We start from the raw sequence: 22270 nt of genomic DNA, 5'->3' as shown, positions 1-22270 counted from the left end.
CCTGCGGATTCTTCTGGAACAGCTGCAAACCGTCCTTGCAATATTTCACACGATTTCGTTTTTGGTCAAGCGTGAGCAATCGCGGTACCCATCTTGCGGATAGCTTTGTCATGTCCAAATGTTGATGCAAAATATTATGTACCCGTTCATTCGAGATGCCCACAGCACTAGCAATCTCACGCACCTTCACTCTTCTGTCATCCATCACCATATCATGGATTTTATCAATGATTTCTGGAGTAGTAACCTCAACAGGGCGTCCAGAACGTTCAGCGTCACTTGCGCACATATGGCCACTCCGAAAAGTTTGAAACCACTTATAAACTGTTCTAATCGAAGGTGCAGAGTCACCATAATGTTAATCAAGCTTCTCTTTAGTCTCCTGAGGCGTTTTGCCTTTCATAAAGTAGTGTTTAATCAACACACGAAATTCTTTTTCGTCCATTTTTTTGAAAATCACTCGACTTCCTCGATTCAAACGAATGCCAAACACAAAGAAATAGACCGATCTGGCTGAAACTTGGTGTGTGTTCTTCCAAGAGATGCTACTAACTAAACATAACCTCGATACGCGCCAGTAGTGCTATCTCTCTGACTTTGCACGGAATTTTCAAACGACCCTCGTAGTGTTTATTTATTTCGAACTCATAGTTTTGAATCTTATAATTTTACTTACTTTATTTTTAATAATAAGAGAAGGCCGGGTTTTTCTCTCGGTTTTTCTCTGCACGTTTAACTCAAAAACAAAAAAGGAATGTTTCGAGTATTTGTCTGTCTGTCTATTGGTAGTCAGCACATCTGGAAAAATAAGAAAATCTTTGATAATAATTCAAATTTGATACTTCGTTAATATAATTTTTTGTAATAAAGTTTGTCTCTATATATTGTAACATTAATTGGTACCTAAATATGGAAAACAATTACAAAATTACAAACAAAAATATTAGTTCAACGGAAATAATAATAACTATTACTATTTAAATTATTCTATTAACGTGAACAACAAACATAGTTACATACGCAGAGATCGTGAGCTACAAACATATTTTTATTATATGGTGTTCAGGAGGGAGCACCTAGAAAACTATTTGGAAAATTTGACAAAATACAAAAAGTACAATCGGGGCAAGAAGGGTTCTGGAAATAGGTAATTTTTTTTCCCCCCCAAAACTTAAACAAATAACAAAAATTCCTCACGCAGCTAGAAGGGAATACATAAACAATGGCTGCTAAAATAAACCAAGTGTCGGGTGACGTCAATGATATCCTGAAAATAGTCGCGCTATATACAGATATATATATCTTATGTATAACTTGAGTAAAGAAATACAAACACTGCTTCATAGATTGAATCTTCGTCTAAATAAATGGTTTTGGTAGATCTCCATATACGTATGTATAACTTTCTGACCTGTGTCATCATCATCGACTTCCTGTCTTCTCTCGAATTGAATGTATTCATTCAATTTTTTGTTTTTTTTTGAAATGAAAACTATGAAATAAACGAAAGTAAAGTCAAAATTTTTACAATGATTCTCATTTACTGAGAATTCACTTTAATCGTATATTTTAATAGTCTCATATTTTAAAGCTCGATAGCATTTTGAAGAAGAATAAATATTTATTATAATAAATATATACAATACATAAAATAAATAAAGAAGTATAAATGTATATAAAAACATTTCAACCTTCTTAACTGAGTGAAGTAAGAGAAAAGTTAGGTGAGGAGGATTGGAATGCAGGGAAAAAGGAGGAAAAACCTGCAGCTAGTGAAGAGAGTTAGAGTAGGATATGTTTTAGTCTTCTGTGTCCTGTATGTTGTAGAAGGATCTGTAGGAGGCTATGTCGCGGCATAGTGGATTGGGATGGCAGTCTAGGATGGAAAGGAGTTGTGAGCAGACGATTTTTGGATATAGGAGTGTACGGGGCGGGATAATGGACGCAGTCTCTGTGGAGTGAGTCAATTCTAGTACGTCGTGGAGAGAGTCTGTTGCGAGTCTGAGAAATTTGTTCTGTGTTGTACTGAAGTTTCTTGATGTTGCTACTTACAAGTCAGGGCTCCAGGCAGAGTAGGCGTAGAGCAACATCGGCCTAATGCCTACTTTGTAAAGGAGTAGTTTGTTAGTCACAGTCATTTTGGAGTCACGTGAGAGTAGAGGAAATAATAGTCTTGTAGTCCAGTTTGCCTGCGTTTACTTTGTCGCTGAACGTGCGTAGTAAAAGTCCAGTTTGTTGTCTAAAGTGACGTCAATGATATCCTGAAAATAGTCGCGCTATATACAGATATATCTTATGTATAACTTAAGGCCTAGGTACTTAACGTGGGTAGACCACGGGATGAGAGTGTTATTACAACTGATTTGTCGGTTAAAAGTGGGTCTGCGTTTGGTGAAGAGTATAGTGTTTAGTCTTGTCGTGGATAGCATTTTGAAGTTGATAGTGCTGCCACACAATATAATCAACAAAATTAAGAACTAAAGCCGACGTATAAATGCCCATATTTTTTTTATTTTATTGTTGCTAATAATTGTAAGCTTTAAACGTTATAAACAAAGCAAAAAAAATTATAATAATTTCTGTAGAATAAAATAATGAAGAGTGATCTAAGAATCAAGATTATTATTTTTTTTACGCCTTCTTTAATGTGCTAACAGCTGAGTTTAAACTGGACAAACGGAAGGAAGTGGTGGATGATGCTAGAAATTTGTAGTTTAAATCCATAAAATAGCAGTTAATAGCCATAGTTTTTGAGCATGAAGATTGAAGTCGCACAGCAATAAGATAAAATGCTGCGGCGGATTTTTCTTCAACTATACGCACCACAATCAAATAATTAAATCTGCCAACAAGTAGTTATTACGAGTATATCTACTTTAGCTCGTAGAAAGTCTTTATTCATTTCATTTTCTCTTCCTTTATTTTAATTTATTTTTCCTCCCATTTTTTTTAAGTTGAATTTATTTCTTGAAGATATATTCAGCAGTGGATAAAGTTTAAAATAATTTTCTTAATATTTAAATAATTTACTATTATTAGTATTATTTTTTAGTCAAACCAATATTTTGCAAACTATTTTTTGTTAATACGACATTTTGTTCAAACTCACTTTATTGGCTAGAAAGGAATGTTTTTCTCGAAGTACTTGCGTTAAAACTCTATTTCGACGTACTTATTGCTGCTAGATAACAGTGTTAAATGTTGAACGATCTAAATAATGTTATCTTGATGATTTAGGTCTAACTAAGAGGGTAAGCAGTAGATGATTGGTTGATTGGAGAGGAATCTATCAATTCTGATAGATTTTAATGAACAAAATGGAATGTTTTAAAGACATAACGATACAAAATAAAATTGTATCTAATGGAGGTTATATATTCAAAACAAATTCAATGAAAATTCACATTTAATTGCGCTAAATAATCAATATGCATTTAAAGCTAACCTATCTGGTAAAAAAAAATCAATAAGTATGAATTAGAATGATCTGATTGAATTTTACTAATTCAAGGATTACCTGTTTATAAAAAACTGTATTCCCATTTAAAAGAGATTTCATTACTAACTTTTAAATAATTCACCTATTTTGAATACGTACAAATTGTAAGTTCCCAGTAGTAGATTGCCTTGTGACTGACACTGGAATCAATTAATATTTGTTCGCATTTTTGGTTAAGGTCTTTTCCAAGATTTTTATGGAATGTCCCCCCACACATGGATCGAAAAATTTATTAATGAAATCGAACTGGATAAGCCGTTGTTCATTAATATCTTTTTGACGCTAAAATTACGGTCGTGTGTATTTTTTTGTTTTTTTCTCAAAAATACAAATACTTTAAGTTCACAAGACTCCTTCTTGAAATTTACCCCACAGTTTTTCTAATTTAGAATCTTCCAGACGTCTGTAAGTATAAAACAGATTATTATCTACCATTCCAGGACAAATCTTGCATAAAAGTCAGATTTCTTTTTGATTAAAAACCAACACAAAAAAAAATCTTCGCTAATATATGTATTCTAAATTCTAGTTTAAGAATATTATAGAATAATGGAGGAAGAAGTCATCTTTAAGATGCAAAGTCCAGGGATACTTTGCATGGCTAACTCTTCTCGGCTAACTTAATCGGAATAAAATATCTCTCCCCAAGAACCAACTGAGAGGAGACGTTTAATAAATATGTATTATTTTTTTTTATTATTATATACTTTTTAAGATGATTACAATTTATTTTCATGTAAATTTTTACTGATTATGTGAATTTAAAGTAAATGCGTGTTTATAAAGTTGCATGTTTTTTTATTATATACTGCTTCTTTTTCTTTTTTGAGGTGGACCATCTTGGAATAATAATAATAATAATTATCGGTAATAAAGGGAAGTACGAGGGTCGTTTGAAAAGTCCGTGCAAAAATAAAAACTACTTAATTTTTTGGGGTAAACCTTTTTTATTTTTCAACATAGTCTCCTTTTAGGCTTATACACTTCCTCCAACGCTGCTCTAGTTTGTTGATCCCTTCCGAATAATAGGATTTGTCCAAGCTCTGAAAAATAGCCATTCGTTTCTGCAATCACCTCCTCGTTTGAATAAAATCTTTTTCCCGCCAGCCATTTCTTCATATTTGGGAACAAATAGTAGTCCGAGGGAGCCAAGTCTGGAGAATAGGGGGGATGTGAAACGAGTTGGAACCCTATTTCCATTAATTTTGCGACCACAACTGCTGAGGTGTGAGCTGGTGCGTTGTCGTGATGGAAAAGGACTTTTTTGTTGGCCAATCGTGGGCGTTTTTCTTGCAGCTCGGTTTTCAAACGGTCCAATAACCATGAATAATATGCACCTGTAATAGTTTTACCCTTTTCCAGACAGTCGATGAGGATTATTCCTTGCGAATCCCAAAAGACAGTCGCCATAATCTTTCCGGCCGAAGGAACGGGTCTTCGCCTTTTTTGGCGCAGATTCCCCCTTGGTAACCCATTGTTTAGATTGTTCTTTGGTCTCAGGAGTGTAGTGATGTATCCATGTTTCATCCACAGTGACGAAACGACGCTTAAAGTCCTGCGGATTCTTCTGGAACAGCTGCAAACCGTCCTTGCAACACTTCACACGATTTCGTTTTTGGTCAAGCGTGGGCAATCGCGGCACCCATCTTGCGGATAGCTTTGTCATGGTCCAAATGTTGATGCAAAATATTATGTACCCCGTTCATTCGAGATGCCCACAGCACTAGCAATCTCACGCACCTTAACTCTTCTGTCATCTATCACCATATCATGGATTTTATCAATGATTTCTGGAGTAGTAACCTCAACAGGGCGTCCAGAACGTTCAGCGTCACTTGTGCCCATATGGCCACTCCGAAAATTTTGAAACCACTTATAAACTGTTCTAATCGAAGGTGCAGATTCACCATAATGTTTATCAAGCTTCTCTTTAGTCTCCTGAGGCGTTTTGCCTTTCATAAAGTAGTGTTTAATCAACACACGATATTCTTTTTCGTCCATTTTTTGAAAATCACTCGACTTCCTCGATTCAAACGAATGCCAAACACAAAGAAATAGACCGATCTGGCTGAAACATGGTGTGTGTTCTTCCAAGAGATGCTACTAACTAAACATAACCTCGATACGCGCCTGTGGTGCTATCTCTCTGACTTTGCACGGACTTTTCAAACGACCCTCGTACATATTTTGATTGTTAATCACCATTTATTAGTAACAGTAACTACGATCTTGACAACTTTACATTTCCGCCAGAAATGCAAGTTTTTGGGCAACTGTATCCAGAAATGATGATGCATCAAGATCAAAAAATTCCTTAAACGGAACCAACACACCTTTTTGAATGGCTGTATCTTTTGGTCAATCAATTTTAATTTTCTTGATTGCTGGTCCCAAATTTTTGGATGTTGATCTTTATTTATTTTCTTATAAAATTTTTCTAAATTGAAATTTATAATCGACAAAATTTTCCCAACACATTTTGTATGTTCACAATCTTTTTTTTTTTTTTTTTGTCAAAATTCTTCTAAGATGGGAGGCACTTCCGGATTAACACGTAGTTAGTTTCTGCCGCAACTCACGAGAAAATCACGAAATATTTTCCAGTACATAACCACGCACATAACCACGAATAAAAAAACAACCCTCACTTTTACCCATTTTACACTAACCTGAATTTGACTATTTTTATTTATTAATTTTTTTAATAAATCATTTTAATTATTTGTAATCGCCGGCCTCCAAAAGTTCTCTCTTGTTACAGACAACACTGTCCAATCACCGGACAGCAATTTGTTAAAAGCTCCGAGAAAGAAAAAAAAAAAATTTAAGGGCCAGCAGCTGGATTCGAACCCGGGTCCTCTGCGTGGGAATCGAATACGCTAACCGCATAGCTAATCCTTTCCCTTTGACTGTTTATCACTGTTTGACAGGTTTTTTTTTTTTTTGTTATAAATGTGCACTTGGGTAGTACAGCGATCCCTAGAGATAAATTTACAAAGAGTATATGCATTTGAAAAATTTCAAGAAATTTTTTGGTATCTTATTGCTCAAAAAAGAAGCAATATTGTGAGATTAATTTTTTTTATAACCCCAAATCTCGAAAATTATGAAGATTGTTTAAATTTAATTTTTTTTTTTGCGTTTATTGCGCTACAATCAGCGCGTAAGCGCTATAAGTAACAATGATAACAGTGAACAGTAGAAGTAAATGAGTGGAGAAGTTACTCCAGTGGTAACACTCCCAAATATTAGTCACTCTCTTCACTTGAGAGGAGATCACGAGGCCACTGTCTCTTAAGGCGTCTTGTCCGGGTTGTCAGGAAGAGTTCTAGAAGAAGAGATTTTGGAGCTAGAGTATTTATATGAGATTGCAGGCTGAAATGAAGTTTTCTGTATCGTGTTTTCAGGGACTTTGGTGATAAAAGAAATGTTTAAGGTCAGTGTGTATAGTCAGGTTGGAGCGTGTACAATAGTTCGAAGTATTTTAGATTGAAGAGAATTGAATCCTTTGGAGATTGGAGCGTTTGGTTGAACGCCACAGCTCAATTCCATACGACCAGATGGGTTTCAAAATAGAAGTATAAATCAGTCTTTTTGTTGGCCAGAGAGAGTTTTGATCTATCGTCTAAGAGTCTTTTAAGTAGTCGATAGCGTCTGTTTAGTTCTGTTCTTTTACTCGTAAGTCTAGTGTGGGGTTAAAATCTTAGAAGATAATATTAGACAAAATTGCCTGTTTACTTTTATTTTTTAAAATTAATGAGCTTTTTGATCGATTTACATAATTTACTTTAGCTCTAACTCTGCAGATCACTTTTTACTGATCAATAGAAGAATTACTGTCTTCGTCAAATAGACGAAGAAAATCAAGTGACCGATATGTTTGTATAATGATGTGCAATTCGTAAAAAAAAAAATCTATTTCAGTAAATGTTTTTACGCAATCAATGTTCAATATGCACATTGACAGCTTGAGAAAAAGTATTTCGTGAATTATGCAAGACCGGATGTAATACAAGTTCCGGAATTGATTCATTTCATGATTCACTTTGATCTTCATGATTTTTGTTTGCAAAATTATTTTATCAATTTTTTTCCCCCCTTTCTCTTGTGTTCCATGTGTTCTTGGTGACGTGTACCTTGGACCGTTGGATATCTGCGCCACAGGGTTGAGGGAAGTGTACAAACTGGCTGATAGCAGGTACAAACTAGTGGCGAGGCCACCGCCGGTTCTATGGTCCTATCTCAGGAGTCAAGGTAAGCCTACTCCTTTATTTACTTTAATATCCTCTTCTTATATTATTCTCCATATTAGAATAATAATAATAATATTAACTTTAATAACAATTTGGTTACGGTCGCGTACTCCACATCCATATTTAATATTACGTTAAGAAGTATGTAAATCCTTTTTCAGGGTTATTATATTTTATGTAAAATTTGTTTTCTTGCTCTCTAAGGGCATTTTTTATTTATTTATTATTAAATTAATTTAATTTTAAGCCTTTTAAGAGAACTATTCTTAAATCTGATGAAATATACTCTCTTACATATTTCTACGCTATAATATAATGATCTAGAAACCCTTGAAATAAATTTTAATCCCTGCAACAAAAAACAAATAAATATTACAAAACTGAATTTATTAGATCGAAAATTCGATCTAAAACGCTATAAATATTATCGTCTTGTTCATTTCAAGTCTTTTGCAGAAATTATTTACAAAAAAAATGTTTTCACATTTAGAGCAATTAGCGGTGGAATGGAAATCTACAGCTTAGTGTAGCTGATTTTGAACAGAAAACGGAAATTGTTAAACTTTCGGGAAGCCAACAAGACCGTTTTAAATGCAGAAAAGCAAGCCTGATTCTTCCGGAAATATCATCCTCTTTGGAAAACAAGAAGATATCCTACATAGCGAACTGAATTTTGTGTTCTATGAGGAATCATTTAAAAGCAATGAACAAGTTTGTACATGTTTACAATCTAGAGCAGGGTTAGCCCCAAACTACGGTTCGCGGGCCACATGCGGCCCCCTGAGGACATTTATCCGCGGCCACCGCCGCACTTCCGGAAGGGGCATCTCTTTCATTGGTGGTCAAGTGAGAGGAACACTATATTTGTGGCGGTGCCGCAACAAAACGCTCATGTACAGTACTACTTCCGATGACGCGCGGGATGCACGTGTCACGGCTCCGAAAACAGTGTAAAATAACAGCCAGAAGTAGAGAAGAAAGGCAAAGCACTATAACTAAACCGGACATTGACCATCTCATTAGCCAAAAGCAGGACCATAATTCCCACCAGAAGTACTGGGCAGTCTGGTGATTTAAATTTACTTGTTCCTTTATTTGAAATATTCTATTTGTTCCCGTTTTTTTTTTTTTTTTTACTTTAAAATAGTTTGTTTTATAGTCCGGCCCCCTGTGTAAAAAGTTTGGGGACCCCTGATGTTGAGGGAACAAAAAAAAAAAAATAATGAAGTGAGTTCTACATTATATTTGTTCCAGGTTTTTTAAAAAATACCTTTCTTTATAATTCCAAGTCTCATCACTCTTTACGTAATAGTGTTGTGTTATAATAGAAAAATTTTTTAAATACGTCATTAAAATGACGTCTTTAAAGAAAATAATTTTAGCTGGAAGTGTAGAATCTTTTGGATTTCCTTTTTTTAGCCATTTTTACACCAACTTTTCCCAGAAAACCCATAATTTCCCAAGAAAATTGATTTTAAGATAATGGGAATCTAGGTGGTCATGCTTCCCTTAGAAAGACCTTTTTTTTTACTGTCAATGACTTAGGACACTGACTACAGACCTAGAAGAGTTAAGTACAATCCATTATGGACTTTGGGTAGGTTGGGTATTTTTTGAAAATTGTAGTTAATTGTAGTTCGTGGAGGTTTGTAGAGGCAGCAGATCCTCCTGTCTTCATTTGAGAAAATAAATATGTAAATGAAGAGAATTCTATTAATCTTTTAATTATAATTAACCCACTACATAGAAGGAAGCGAACATTTAGTATATATTCTAAGTTTAAAGTAAACCTTAAAAAATTTTAGTGAGAGAAAATCTAAGATGGTTCACCCCAGAATCGCTTCAGTTACAAAAATTTGCCACAAGCCTAGTTATCTATATTTTTTAAACAGCAAAAGCTAGAAACATTTACCAAAATGATTCAATATTCTCTATTTCCAATTTTTTTCAGTTCAACCGTACAAATATCAAATTTAAGACAAATTTTTCAAGATAAATTCAATGATAGTAAATATTTACAAAGTCCTGAACTCCAAGGAGCATGTATAATATATATTCAGAACAGTTTCGGCAAGGGGAAAGAACAAGACAAAATTCAGATAAACAGATCAGCCGAGTATTGCGTGGACCCGCGATAAGACCGTGTAAACAAAAGAAAACTAAGACTACGTGATGAAAACATCTATGTCAGCATGTTTTTGAAAGTTTTTTAAAAAAAAGGAAAAGCGTGAAAATTATTATTTTAGGACACGCTATGAAACAATCTACTTTATATAATATAGGAAAATTGCTTACGATACTAATTTGTGATTTGAAAAAATCTGGTGAAAATATTAACATGACTTTCTCTTTATTTCCACAAATGACGTTAATTAAATAAATTTTATTGAAAATTTAGAAATTTATAGCATAAAGATGGTTGCCTTCATTGGTGTACTTCACTATCATTAAATTCGTAGTTGAAAGATTTATGTGCAAGTTCAAATAAAACGTACGGGTGACTTCATTGGAAAAAGACCACAGTAAGGCAACCTTGTGAATCCCTGGCTCACCTTCCACTACAGTTCATCTTGGATTACCGTTGGTCGACCGGTGGTTACTGGTGGGCTCAACTTTGAGGTTATGTTGCTAGTACGGTGGTATCCCCCGAACGCGGGGAACCTTTTTTTTTCTAGCCGCCTTAGTAGAGCTTCATCCTATTTTGAGCTTATAAAGGATGTAACCGTGACTTTGTTCAACTTTTTCTTTTCTTGACCGCTGACAAGTGTTTGGAAGGATCCATTCACTGCTTCCAGAGAGTTTTCAGATTAGATCTAATAAAGTGGGGTAGCTTTTGGCCTCACAAATGTAACCCTTAAAGGGCAACAAATTCTCAAGAATTACAGTAAAAGAAAGTACTGTCAGATATTTTTGTTTGTCTGTTCGTAAACAATTAGAATGTGGTGGAAAGTATTTATTTAGGATGAATAAGAAAGGGCAGGAAATGGCCATGCACGTTTCGTCTGTCTACTGTGGAGAGTGAATGTAGCGCGCTGCAGTTCTATGGGGAGTGAATGACCTGCAGTGTTGCGGCCTTTTAGAACGTCACCTCCGACCGGTGCTCTGCAGCTTGCATTCATATCTACTCCTTCTTCTTCCCTCCCTTCCTTACTTCTAACATGCCCACTTCCATCTTCCAATATTATACTTATGCCTAATATTATTGTTTATTAATTTGTTTTTCTCGTCAAAGAGGTTCCCCTTGAAAATCGCCTAATAATTCTTGATGTCTATAAAATTGCTGCCCTTTTTGCATCCAAGAATCTTGAAGCCCTAGTACAACAATAGGAACTCTAGACATCTTCTCCATCGACAATAATCTCTTTAAATTCATCGCCCAACTCTACATTTCTCTGGTTTTCCTCTAAATGCACAGCTACATCTATGCACCTCTGCACTTTTCTTTATCCCGCAGCTGAGAATTCATCGTGCTGTCATCCGTATCAAGAACAAAGATGGCCCATACTTTCAATCAATATGGCGTGCTGTAATGAATTAATTTCAGTTCAATAGCCAACCTTTGGAGGATTGCAAATAATCCGATTTAAGTCTTCAAACAGACGTAATGTGGCGGAATAGTTTGTGGTTTAACATGGTAACATCGGCAAATGTCTTCTTCGGCATTGGGACCTTTTTTATTGTACGCTTCATAGAGTTCTTGATCTTGAATGGCAATTATTATTATGTTTGTAATAATAATAATAAAAAAAGAGTTCTTCCTCAATGTCTACTTGGTTCCTTATAATCGGAAGCTCTTTCATTATTTTTATTATTATTATTCAATGATGGTTATGGTTTTTTTCGACCGTTGTTGATAGATGATTTTTGGTGAATATCGAGGTGCGGTCTTAAATAAAAACAACTTTTTTGCTTTATACCAACGTTTCGGTAATTTTTACTACCTTCTTCAGGGTATTATAAAAAAAAGTCTGTGAAGTTTAATGTAGAGCTATGAGTATATCATCATAACTGTTGAGTTATGCTCGTAGCACTACATTAAACTTCACAAACGTTTTTTTTATAATACCCTGAAGAAGGTAGTAAACATTACCGAAACGTTGGTGTAAAGCAAAAAAGTTGTTTTTATTGATGACCACACCTCGATATTCACCAAAAATCATTATTTTTATTTTTAATGATTTACGGCGCGTCAACATCTGAGGTTATTGGCGCCCGGAGCTTTTTACAGTGCACTGCCGCGGCCTCCTGGACAGTGTTCTCTCGTTACAGACAACACTGTCCACCATAGGATAGTGAGTATGGATTCGCACGCGGGACCTGCGCGTGGGCATCCGAAACGCTAATCCCTTTCCTGAATTATTCTTAATTCCACCAAATTAAATAATTAAATGTGTCCAGGACCCGCCAGTGTCGTAAATATCTCTGATTTTATTCGTCGTAGCACGCAAATTTTGTTATAAATTCATTTTCTGACCGGTTTTCAGCCCTCACTAGAGGTCAATAATTAGTTTGTCATAGAGAATTTCACTTAAATTATGTTTAGATTTTCCATTTCCCTTATTTAGTTAGTTAGCAAGTGTAGTTTGAAACGTAAGACTTAGTTTGAAGTTAAATTCTCTAAACCCAAGCTGATTGTGATCAATCACTAATGTTGGACTTAAACGTTGCTCACAACTACTTATCCAATTAGAAGTTTGGTAAAAATTGCAAGTTTAGAGAATTGTATAAAATTTATTATATTTGCAGAAACAGAGAAAGTTGTTTGTATCAAAGTAAAAAATTCTTATTGCTGCAAAAAATAAAGAAAAAAAAAGTGAAATATTTAGAATATATATGCCTTCATTTATTTACATTTACTGTTTGACTCGTAAGTGTTTAGTAAAATAAAGGAAAAAAATAAATATGCAAATTTCTTATGCACAGTTTGATCGGAGTTTGACCTTGCCACAAGGACGTCTTCTCCCCTCATTCAATTTTATTACAATCGATTTACATACATTCCCCTCACCCCCACCACTGCCACGAAAGATAAATTGTTCTTTCATTTATCAGATTGTGGTTTCCAGTATTTTTTTTTTTTTTTTTTTGAAATTGTTAGTGGCTTAGTATATTCAGGATTGTTTAATGCAATGGTTCTCTTTACACAACTGGCAGGATGAGAAATTACTAGATTGTTTTTTGTGCGGATCGATTGCCAGCAAATCTAGACGATCAGTCTAGAACAGTCGAATAAAAGCTAAGTGATATGCTTCAATCGATTCACATTTGGTGGGTTGCGCTTGTGAAAATCGCAAAAATATAAAAGTAAAATTCAAAGTCAATAGAATAGAATAGAAAAGAAATTTATTATTCTGGTACAATTTTCCCCTAAGAATAAATACAGGTACAAATAGAGGCCTTAATAGTTTGGCCTGTGATTAAACAGAAAATAAATAAATAAATAAGTATTTACAAAAAGTGAAAATAAAAATAACAGCAGAAATTAAGGAAATAAACTAAAACAATTAAAATTCCGAAGGAAGCTGAGTAGAAAGGAGATAACTGAATAGACGGGATTTAAAGATAGATAGGGTAGGAGCATGGCGGACAGATGATGGCAAGGAGTTCCAGAGAGAGGTAGCACGTATTAGGAAGGACTTGTCAAAGGATGAAGTACAGTTTGAGGGAATATAGAGATCAGATGAGCGAGATCTAGTATTACGGGAATGGATTACGAGGATTTAAACTTAAGGCGTTGAAAAATATAGGATGGCCTTTGAGACTGGATGACTTGAAAAAGGAAAGAAGCCCAAAAAATACTGGCGGCGATAAACAGGAAAAAACCACTTCAACTCATTGTAGCAGTGCGAAATGCGAGAGTCTCTGGAAATTCTGAAAATAAATCTTATAAAGCAGTTCATGGAGGCGCTTGAGCTTAGCTTCAATATCACCAGAAAGACCGGGTCATACACTAAGCAACCATAGTCGAAATGGGGGAAAATAAGAGAGGAAACTAGGAGTTGCTGGGGTCTTAATTGGGAAAAAGGTGTCAGGGAACTATTAAAACTGCTTCAGGATGTGGATGAAACGACAAGAGATTTGGGAAACATGATTTTTCCAGGATAGGATAGGTTTTGGTCAAAAGTGATACCGAGGTTCTTCTTCACAGAGGAACAATACAGCATTTCCGTTTAATTAATTAAAACCTAATAAATTCGCCAGATGCAGTACTTCCGATAGGAATTTATAATAAATTACTACGACTAAAACTATTCCTTCCTTTATCACTAATTAATCTAGAAATATATGCTCATCTAATTAATATTCTTGCCTATAAATAAGCCACCGTAGATTAAACCCAATGACATATCTATAGCAGTGCCAGCTGTTTTAATTAAATTCACAATGCCTCCTCAATCATAAAAATATAATTTAAGTTAGTTATACAGGAAAACTTTTCAATTTCCTTATATGATTAATATCTGTGACAGTATAATTCTTTGATTTGAAACCTTTCTGTATGGTTATAATTTTTAAAGACAGTAAAATCATTATTAATGAATGAATAAAAAAATAAAATAAAAAAAAATGCATTCATTTTTTATTATTATTATCACCATCGTGAGCAATATTATCAATCAATCTATGATAATAATTATTGTTATTTATTGGTTGATGATATTTTATTAACGGAGATGTTACTACAACATGGACAGACAAACGGACAAGATATAGTGTGCTCTGATTTAATAAAGTACAGACACAGTTCTCTGATCTCCAATCACTTTTGAATAAGATTTGTTTGTTATCTTTGTAAGTGAACATAGTTTTCTCCTTTAAGTAGATCCAGAATACTGTTGTAGCCTCCGAATAGAAAGTTGTTCGCGGCCTTTCCCCTTCATTAGAACAAAATATTACTGGTGATTTTGTTTTTAATATCAAGTGCATTTTGGTGTATATCATTTAAACCCAATGACTTGTCTTCAAAGGCTCTTTTTTTTGTTTTCCAATTCAAATCCAAATAAGGATTAACAAAAATTTCAGTAAATTGAAAATTTAATTTTGTGCTGAGCAATATTCAGGGATTCTGCAAGGTTTTTGATTATTAATGTCCTTGCAGAATTACGCTGCACCTACATTTCTACAAACGTATATTAGTATATCTACATACTAAAAAACAAAAAAATAGGGTAATTGGCTCCTGGAGCCTTCTTAGAACCCCGGACAGTAAGCTGTAAGAGGGTTCGTAGGTACTAGAAAAATCTACGTCCATTTAAATCTGAACTCGAAACTTAAAGGGCTTCCTTATGGTATTTCAGAGCATCCCCCTGCACACATCGCTAATCCCCTACACAGGGGGCCCTTGATTTCCAGACAATAACTGACCCTTTATAACGGCAAAAGAAGGGGCAGGTGTTGTTGGTCTAGTGGTCAAGAATTTGGCTTTAAGAGTGGGAGGATGGCCAAGTTCGAATCCCGTGTATGGCTACTTTTTATTTGTTAGAAAAAAAAATTTGAAATGGTAGTTAATTCTTTTTGGTGACTGGTTCATAGTTTCAATAGGATGGAAATATAATTGCCATTTCAGTCGGAACATGTTTACAGCCCTGAAGATGACCTGGTCCCTAGGTCGAAAGCTCGGCAGAATAAATGTATCACGACTGAAATGGCAATTATTTTTTCATCCTTTTGAAATGGTAGTTGGGACGGTTAAGCGACACCTAATTGGTAGTTGGGACAATTAAGCCCCGCCTGAAAAAGTAGGCGATTACTATAACTACTAAGACAATGGAACTGTCTATAAAACTGCCCCCAAACAATTGAGTAAAACTCAGCGATTAGAGAACGAGCAGGTTTGGATATAGTGGTTATATGACCTAGTCTGGATAGATGGACGAACCCTCACCCCACCCATAAAAATAGGCGGATTATCTCCTCCTTACACAATTTGGAAACTGTGTAAGTTACTGTTGCCATAACTACGCTATTAGAGAAACTTTGTGGCCACTCACGCCATATTTCTCCCCCCCCCCACCCCTCCCCTTTTAAACAAAAAGTGTTACATTTGGAAACTTTACAGACCCAGTAGTGGTGTTTGGCAAGTGGTGTTATGATTTATTTTTAGTCAGATTGTCTAGATTGGTTAGGTGGCTAGTGTGTTAATTTTACAAATTGGTAACCAGAATGTAACCAATTAATCATCCTCAGTTTTCTCTCTCTCTGTCTCTCATCCCCACCACTACCTCTCTGCATATTAGCACCCTCTCACTCAATCTGCCACAGTCGGCCAGGGTCCGTTTCATCTCTTGCTGTTGGTCTTGTGATCCAGGTCTAGCGGAAGTCTTTATAACTTAAACTAGGTGTTATTTCTTCTCTTAATGAGTTCATAGTTCCACTATGGTGGTTTTAATTGATTCTTTTTGTTTATGAGCTAGCCACTTTAATTATTAAGTTGCACTATTTTTGTTTGCCTAGAACATTATTGTACGTATCCTATTTTAAAGTTTTACCAAAAATCGACGTGAAAACAACAGAATTATTCTCAAAAGGATGATAAATAAGATCAGATATTATTTTTTATTAACAGCTGATTATCCTTGTCAAGTTTGAAGCAACCACTTGTCCTCTGATGATGCAGGTTATGCAACCTTTACAGCTCATTCAAAGATGACGAATTTCTCTATCATTATGTGTACGACAATTTTTGAAGAACTGACACCTCCGACATAAGTTACTAATTTTTCTTCAATTAGAGACATTTTAAGTAAAAAAACCTTCTTCCGAGGGAGAAAATCTTGAAATTTTCGTCCTAATTCTCCAATAATACAAAACTTGTTTGGCAATATATTTTCCACTAATTAAAAAAAAAAACCTTCTTCCGAAATTATGTGACTCCTCTGAGTTCACTGAGAAAATGCTGTTGAAAATTATTACAAAAATCATCGAGAACGAATTTTTTAGACATTCAAGTAAAAATTTCATTGTTATAAGAATCGTTATGAGGCTGTGTACCAAGCAAATTTATAGGAAATTTAATGCTCTTTCGTTTGGAATGAGCAGATTTGTTGTAAGGATAAAGGATAGAAAAGTTACGGCTGTTTTTATAGTGGAAAACGCGAATATCGACGGAAAAGTTAAAAATGCAAATATCTTGGACACAATTGAGAATCGGGCCAAAGTGAAGAGAATATTTTTTGTTACATTTGAGCTGCTGAATCACCTCCCCAAGTTTCGACCACTCCTCCGTATACACCCTGTATACGATATTCACTGTAAACTACTCTTTAATTACTTGAAAGCCAAACGGGCATGTCTCTCACACAAAAATGCTCGTAAAAGAAATTTTCTTGTAACTATAAAAGGACTAAAGAAAATTGCTGGAGCCGTTTTCGTGAAAATAAAAATTTAAAAAAAGAAAGAAAAAGGAAAACGGCCATCAAAAGACCTAAAATTAAATTAAAATTCTAACCTAACGGAAATGTAGCCATTCATTGCTCACACCTGTTACACAGTGCCACCTTAATTTTTGCAAGTACCAATTTTATAATAATGCATGTACTCGTGAATTATCCGCTTCGCTGATTCCCAGGAATGTTATACAGAACGGCATTTTCTGCTGCAGCTGGGTAGACAGTATCACTATAAATGTTTTAATAATTTAACGTTAAATTATTTTAAATATTTTAGGCACCATTCTGAGAGCTAACTTAAGAAGCCGGAAATGAGTTTTGTGGGACATATTTTTTTTTGTTTGATCTTATCCGGAGAGTCGATAAAATCAACTTCATAATTTTTAATACAACGGATATGATCGCAAGAAATACCGGAAGAGAAATTCATAATTGTTCAGAGTGCACTTTTTTTCAGCAATCGCCAAGAATTTTTATTTATTCTAACTAATCTAATCGGAAGAGGAAGGAAGTATTTATATGATATGAAGATGAACAATGTGTGTGGTGGAGGTTATAGTCTGTTATAATTATAAATGGATACTAGGAATGGCAGATGTTGGCGATGCTATCTTGATTGGGTTTTGTTAATATGGTTGATATATATTTAGTTCAATTAATTGTCTGTATGTAGTTGGGTATGAAATATTAACCGTAAGAACTATCTCTAGGAAGGGTTTGAACCCTGTTCCCTGAGCTGTTCATGTCCCCTAGAAACACCCAAAAAAAGGTCTAGCTCAAAAGAAATAGATTAGAGATTATACTCCCCCTCAGTAGGTGATACAGAAAAAGATATAAAGTAAGAAATAGTTTGACGAATTTTAATTCAATTCTAAGGCAATTTTAGAGTTAATGCTACTTTTTTTAAAGCAAAATTTGTAATTTTTAATGTGCTGTAAGGCGGGCACATTTGTGCAAACAGTGATTGTTTTCATATTACTGTGTAAACATCGATGTTTAATATGGAACGCTGTGCTGTTTAATCAATTTTGATTTTTGATTTTGATCATACTTATTGGTAAAAATCATTCTATATTCAAAATCTTTCGGTTTTGTTCCCATTGACACTTTTTAAATTGCATCATTAAGCTGCAGAAATAGAACTATAATTTTTTTTTTTTTGTTTTATTTTGTAAGGTGCGCAACAACAAGGGTCCTTTGCACCTAAACTCGATATTCCTCGCACCCCATAGAGATCTAACCTAAATTTTAAAAAATCTAATCACGAGGGTCGTTTGAAAAGTCCGTGCAAAAATAAAAACTACTTAATTTTTTGGGGTAAACCTTTTTTATTTTTCAACATAGTCTCCTTTTAGGCTTATACACTTCGTCCAACGCTGCTCTAGTTTGTTGATCCCTTCCGAATAATAGGATTTGTCCAAGTCTGAAAAATAGCCATTCGTTTCTGCAATCACCTCCTCGTTTGAATAAAATCTTTTTCCCGCCAGCCATTTCTTCATATTGGGGAACAAATAGTAGTCCGAGGGAGCCAAGTCTGGAGAATAGGGAGGATGTGAAACGAGTTGGAACCCTATTTCCATTAATTTTGCGACCACAACTGCTGAGGTGTGAGCTGGTGCGTTGTCGTGATGGAAAAGGACTTTTTTGTAGGCCAATCGTGGGCGTTTTTCTTGCAGCTCGGTTTTCGAACGGTCCAATAACGATGAAATAATATGCACCTGTAATAGTTTTACCCTTTTCCAGATAGTCGATGAGGATTATTCCTTGCGAATCCCAAAAGACAGTCGCCATAATCTTTCCGGCCGAAGGAACGGTCTTCGCCTTTTTTGGCGCAGATTCCCCCTTGGTAACCCATTGTTTAGATTGTTCTTTGGTCTCAGGAGTGTAGTGATGTATCCATGTTTCATCCACAGTGACGAAACGACGCTTAAAGTCCTGCGGATTCTTCTGGAACAGCTGCAAACCGTCCTTGCAACACTTCACACGATTTTGTTTTTGGTCAAGCGTGAGCAATCGCGGCACCCATCTTGCGGATAGCTTTGTCATGTCCAAATGTTGATGCAAAATATTATGTACCCGTTCATTCGAGATGCCCATTCATTCTTTTTCGTCCATTTTTTGAAAATCACTCTACTTCCTCGATTCAAACGAATGCCAAACACAAAGAAATAGACCGATCTGGCTGAAACTTGGTGTGTGTTCTTCCAAGAGATGCTACTAACTAAACATAACCTCGATACGCGCCAGTAGTGCTATCTCTCTGACTTTGCACGGACTTTTCAAACGACCCTCGTACACAAAATTTGTATATACACCCATCCTAATAATTACATTCATCCTAATAAATACAATCATCCTTAAAAATACAATCATCCTAATAAATACATTCATACTAATAAATACATTCATCCTAATAGATATATTCCTATATATACATTGAGTGGAGTACTCTATATTCCTCTCACAGCAGCCTTACGCAGCCCATTCATACGCGTGCCAGGGTGCCAATCCCGACACAGACCCACCCGTCCTAGAAAGCAGTGGCTCCCGAGAAAGTGCAGGAAGACGTCCTGTGAGACAAGAAGACAACTGTTTGCCACCCCTGCCCCGGCATTGGCCCCCCTACACCTCTTTCAGACACACATTCACACTGCCTAACCTACTCCTTCCTAAATTGTTACTATTATGAAATACTACTGTTATTTTTACTGCTACCAAACTTTTGTAAAATACCGATTTCTATAAGTTTGTATGTTAAAAGTGGCCTCGCGTAGTAAAGTGTCTATTGTTACACATTGAATTAAAAACATTAATATCTTTGAGAAATCGCAGAGTGTTTTGTACGCTGTTTTCATCGTCCTTCAATACTTCTTCCAGTTGTGAGGAAACGTTACACTTTTGCCTAGATCTGGAATACTTGGGGCATTCAACCAGGATATGGCGTACAGTTAAAGGGACGTTATTACACTCAGAGCAAATAGGTGGTTCTTCTCTTCTGAAGATGTAACCATGGGTAAATAGCGTGTGGCCAATCCTCAACCTGGCTAACACCACCTCCTCACGGCGAGTGTTTCGACATGATGTTACCCACTTCATTGGTGTTGACTTTATATTCCTCAATTTGTTAGTTAGAGGAACTAATTCCCAGTCTCTTATCCACTGGGACATAATTTTTGGTCTAAGAAAACTTTACCAGTCTGAGGGCAGAATAATTTCATACTTATCGTTCAGTAACGTGGCATCTTTAGCAGCCCTGTCAGCGGCTTCATTGTTACTTATCCCAGTGTGACCCGGGATCCACAGAAAAATGACTGATTTGTGACTGCGTACAGAGGAGTATAGCAGCGTATGTATGGACTGGATCAGCTTGTTGTCCGCATCTAATTTGCATATTGCCTCCAGAGAACTTCTTGAATCAGAACAGATAATAATTTTCTTTTCTTTACTATTCAATAAGTACTCCATTGCTTTTTTAATGGCAAATAATTCCACCGTGAACTATAATTAAAATTTCCAACAACATTTAATGGAATTTTTGGCCCGCTCAGTTCGGTGAAATCTTTAGCCAAATCTTCTTATATTCCACTAATTTCCGTTTATATATTCCTAAATTAATTCGACTCAATACCTATTTAATGTGAAGTAACGCTTATAGAAGATCCTTCCCCTCCCAAAAAAAGGAAACCATTCCACTAGCAATGTTACCAATCGTTTCCGGTTCTGCACAAATTATTCCACTTAAACATCAATAAACATATACATAGATTTAGATTTTACTCGGCGGGACGGGACCCACGCCCCACGGCACTGCAGCCACCAAGAGGCTTACTGTGCCTTCCCTTGAGTCTAGTAGGTGAAACGTTCCCTTCTAAGAAGGTTGAGGGCTTTCGCTACCAGTTCGATCTGCGCTATAATCTCCTCTGGTCTCAAGGATTTCAAAGATTTCGTAGCGCAGTCTTTCGAGTGCAACGCAATCGAATAACAGGTGAGAGGCCGTTTCTTCCTCTTCCTGGCACAATCTGCACATCGGTTCCGAGCTAATAAGCCCCCACCTTGTGCAGGTGCTTCCTGAACCTACCGTGCCCCAGTGAATAGGCCTGTAATCAGAGTGATCTGATTCCTGCCCAAACCTAGAGTCACTTTGGTTCTTTGTTTGCACAACAAGGGCATAACCCTCTTGCTGTGTTTGACCCCAGGAAGTATCACCCAGTTCTTTTCATGTTCTCTCGAGATCCAGTCTCTGAGAGCCTCACGAACTGCACCCCTAGTGATCCCCAGGACTGGTTCCGGGCCAATGAAGGGAGTACTAGCTCCTTTCTACATATACATAATTTGTAACCAAAATTATATTAAAATATGCCTTACGTTTCTTATATAATTGGATTAATTTTTTTTACAGAAACCTAACAAATAATAGCAATATTTTATAACAACCTAGCCTAACCTTCAGCTGGTAACCTTTATAATCTACAGTGTTAGTGCACCTATTTTACTAAATAAATTGAATCGATTGTAGTAAATAATTAATAATGAACACGAGGAAGTGAAAATACATTCAAATCGAGTTCTTTTTTTAAAAAAAACTTCCTTTTAATATAAACTAATTATTCCGATAAGAGATGAAGTATCTTATCAGCAGCAGGAGGCACAGTACTTTGCATGGTGTTGATTCATAGAAATAAAGAATCAATTTTAGCGGATGCAGCAAAAAAGTAAATAACACGCAAGCAAATAATTATTTATTAAATAATAATATTAGTTGTACGTCTGTACGGAATTCCACTATAAACAAAAAAGCGTTACAATAATTCAATAATTTTTTTTTAATTATTTTGATTATAATAAATTATTCCCTTTCTTTAAAAACTCGTTCATTCAGCTCTTATCAAACTGTCATGCAACGCTGACGTAGCTAAACTCTGATAAAACAAATATTATGTTTAATTTCCAAGGTCATTCATTAATAATTAGTCGTTTTTGTGAGGGTTTTTTTTTTGTTTGGTTAATAAGATTTGGTTCAAGTTTTCTGGTAAGAAATGTTTAGTAAAAGTGGCGACTAAGTTCTAACATAGTTATTTTTATTTGGGCTGGGCTGATCCGGGGGTATTTCCTGTTTACAGAGTAATGGA

At 35.5% G+C, this 22270-nt stretch overlaps 2 protein-coding genes across 9 annotated transcripts in view; one reads left to right on the top strand and one right to left on the bottom strand.

The window, feature by feature from the left end:
- Pde11 (Phosphodiesterase 11) overlaps window positions 1-22270 on the top strand; it is a 138428-nt gene that overhangs the window by 8976 nt on the left and 107182 nt on the right. For all 8 annotated transcript variants that reach the window (XM_074135466.1, XM_074135461.1, XM_074135463.1 and 5 more), the window contains exon 2: window positions 7664-7753. Coding sequence is in view for 2 of the 8 variants with exons in the window: in XM_074135458.1 (XP_073991559.1) it covers window positions 7664-7753 (90 nt within the window). In the remaining 6 variants the exon portion in view is untranslated. The remainder of the gene's footprint in view (window positions 1-7663; window positions 7754-22270) is intronic.
- The window catches only part of kel (kelch protein), a 118945-nt gene that overhangs the window by 19664 nt on the left and 77011 nt on the right, over window positions 1-22270 (bottom strand). The window contains exon 6 of the mRNA XM_074135471.1: window positions 677-798. The gene's annotated coding sequence lies outside the window, so the exon portion shown is untranslated. The remainder of the gene's footprint in view (window positions 1-676; window positions 799-22270) is intronic.

This window comes from Rhodnius prolixus, unplaced genomic scaffold (genome assembly GCF_049639745.1).
Source record: "Rhodnius prolixus isolate KJV_2025 unplaced genomic scaffold, Rpr scaffold_5, whole genome shotgun sequence".
NCBI lineage: Eukaryota > Metazoa > Arthropoda > Insecta > Hemiptera > Reduviidae > Rhodnius > Rhodnius prolixus.
Note: the sequence above shows the minus strand (reverse complement) of the source record. Positions and strands in the feature narration are given on the sequence as shown.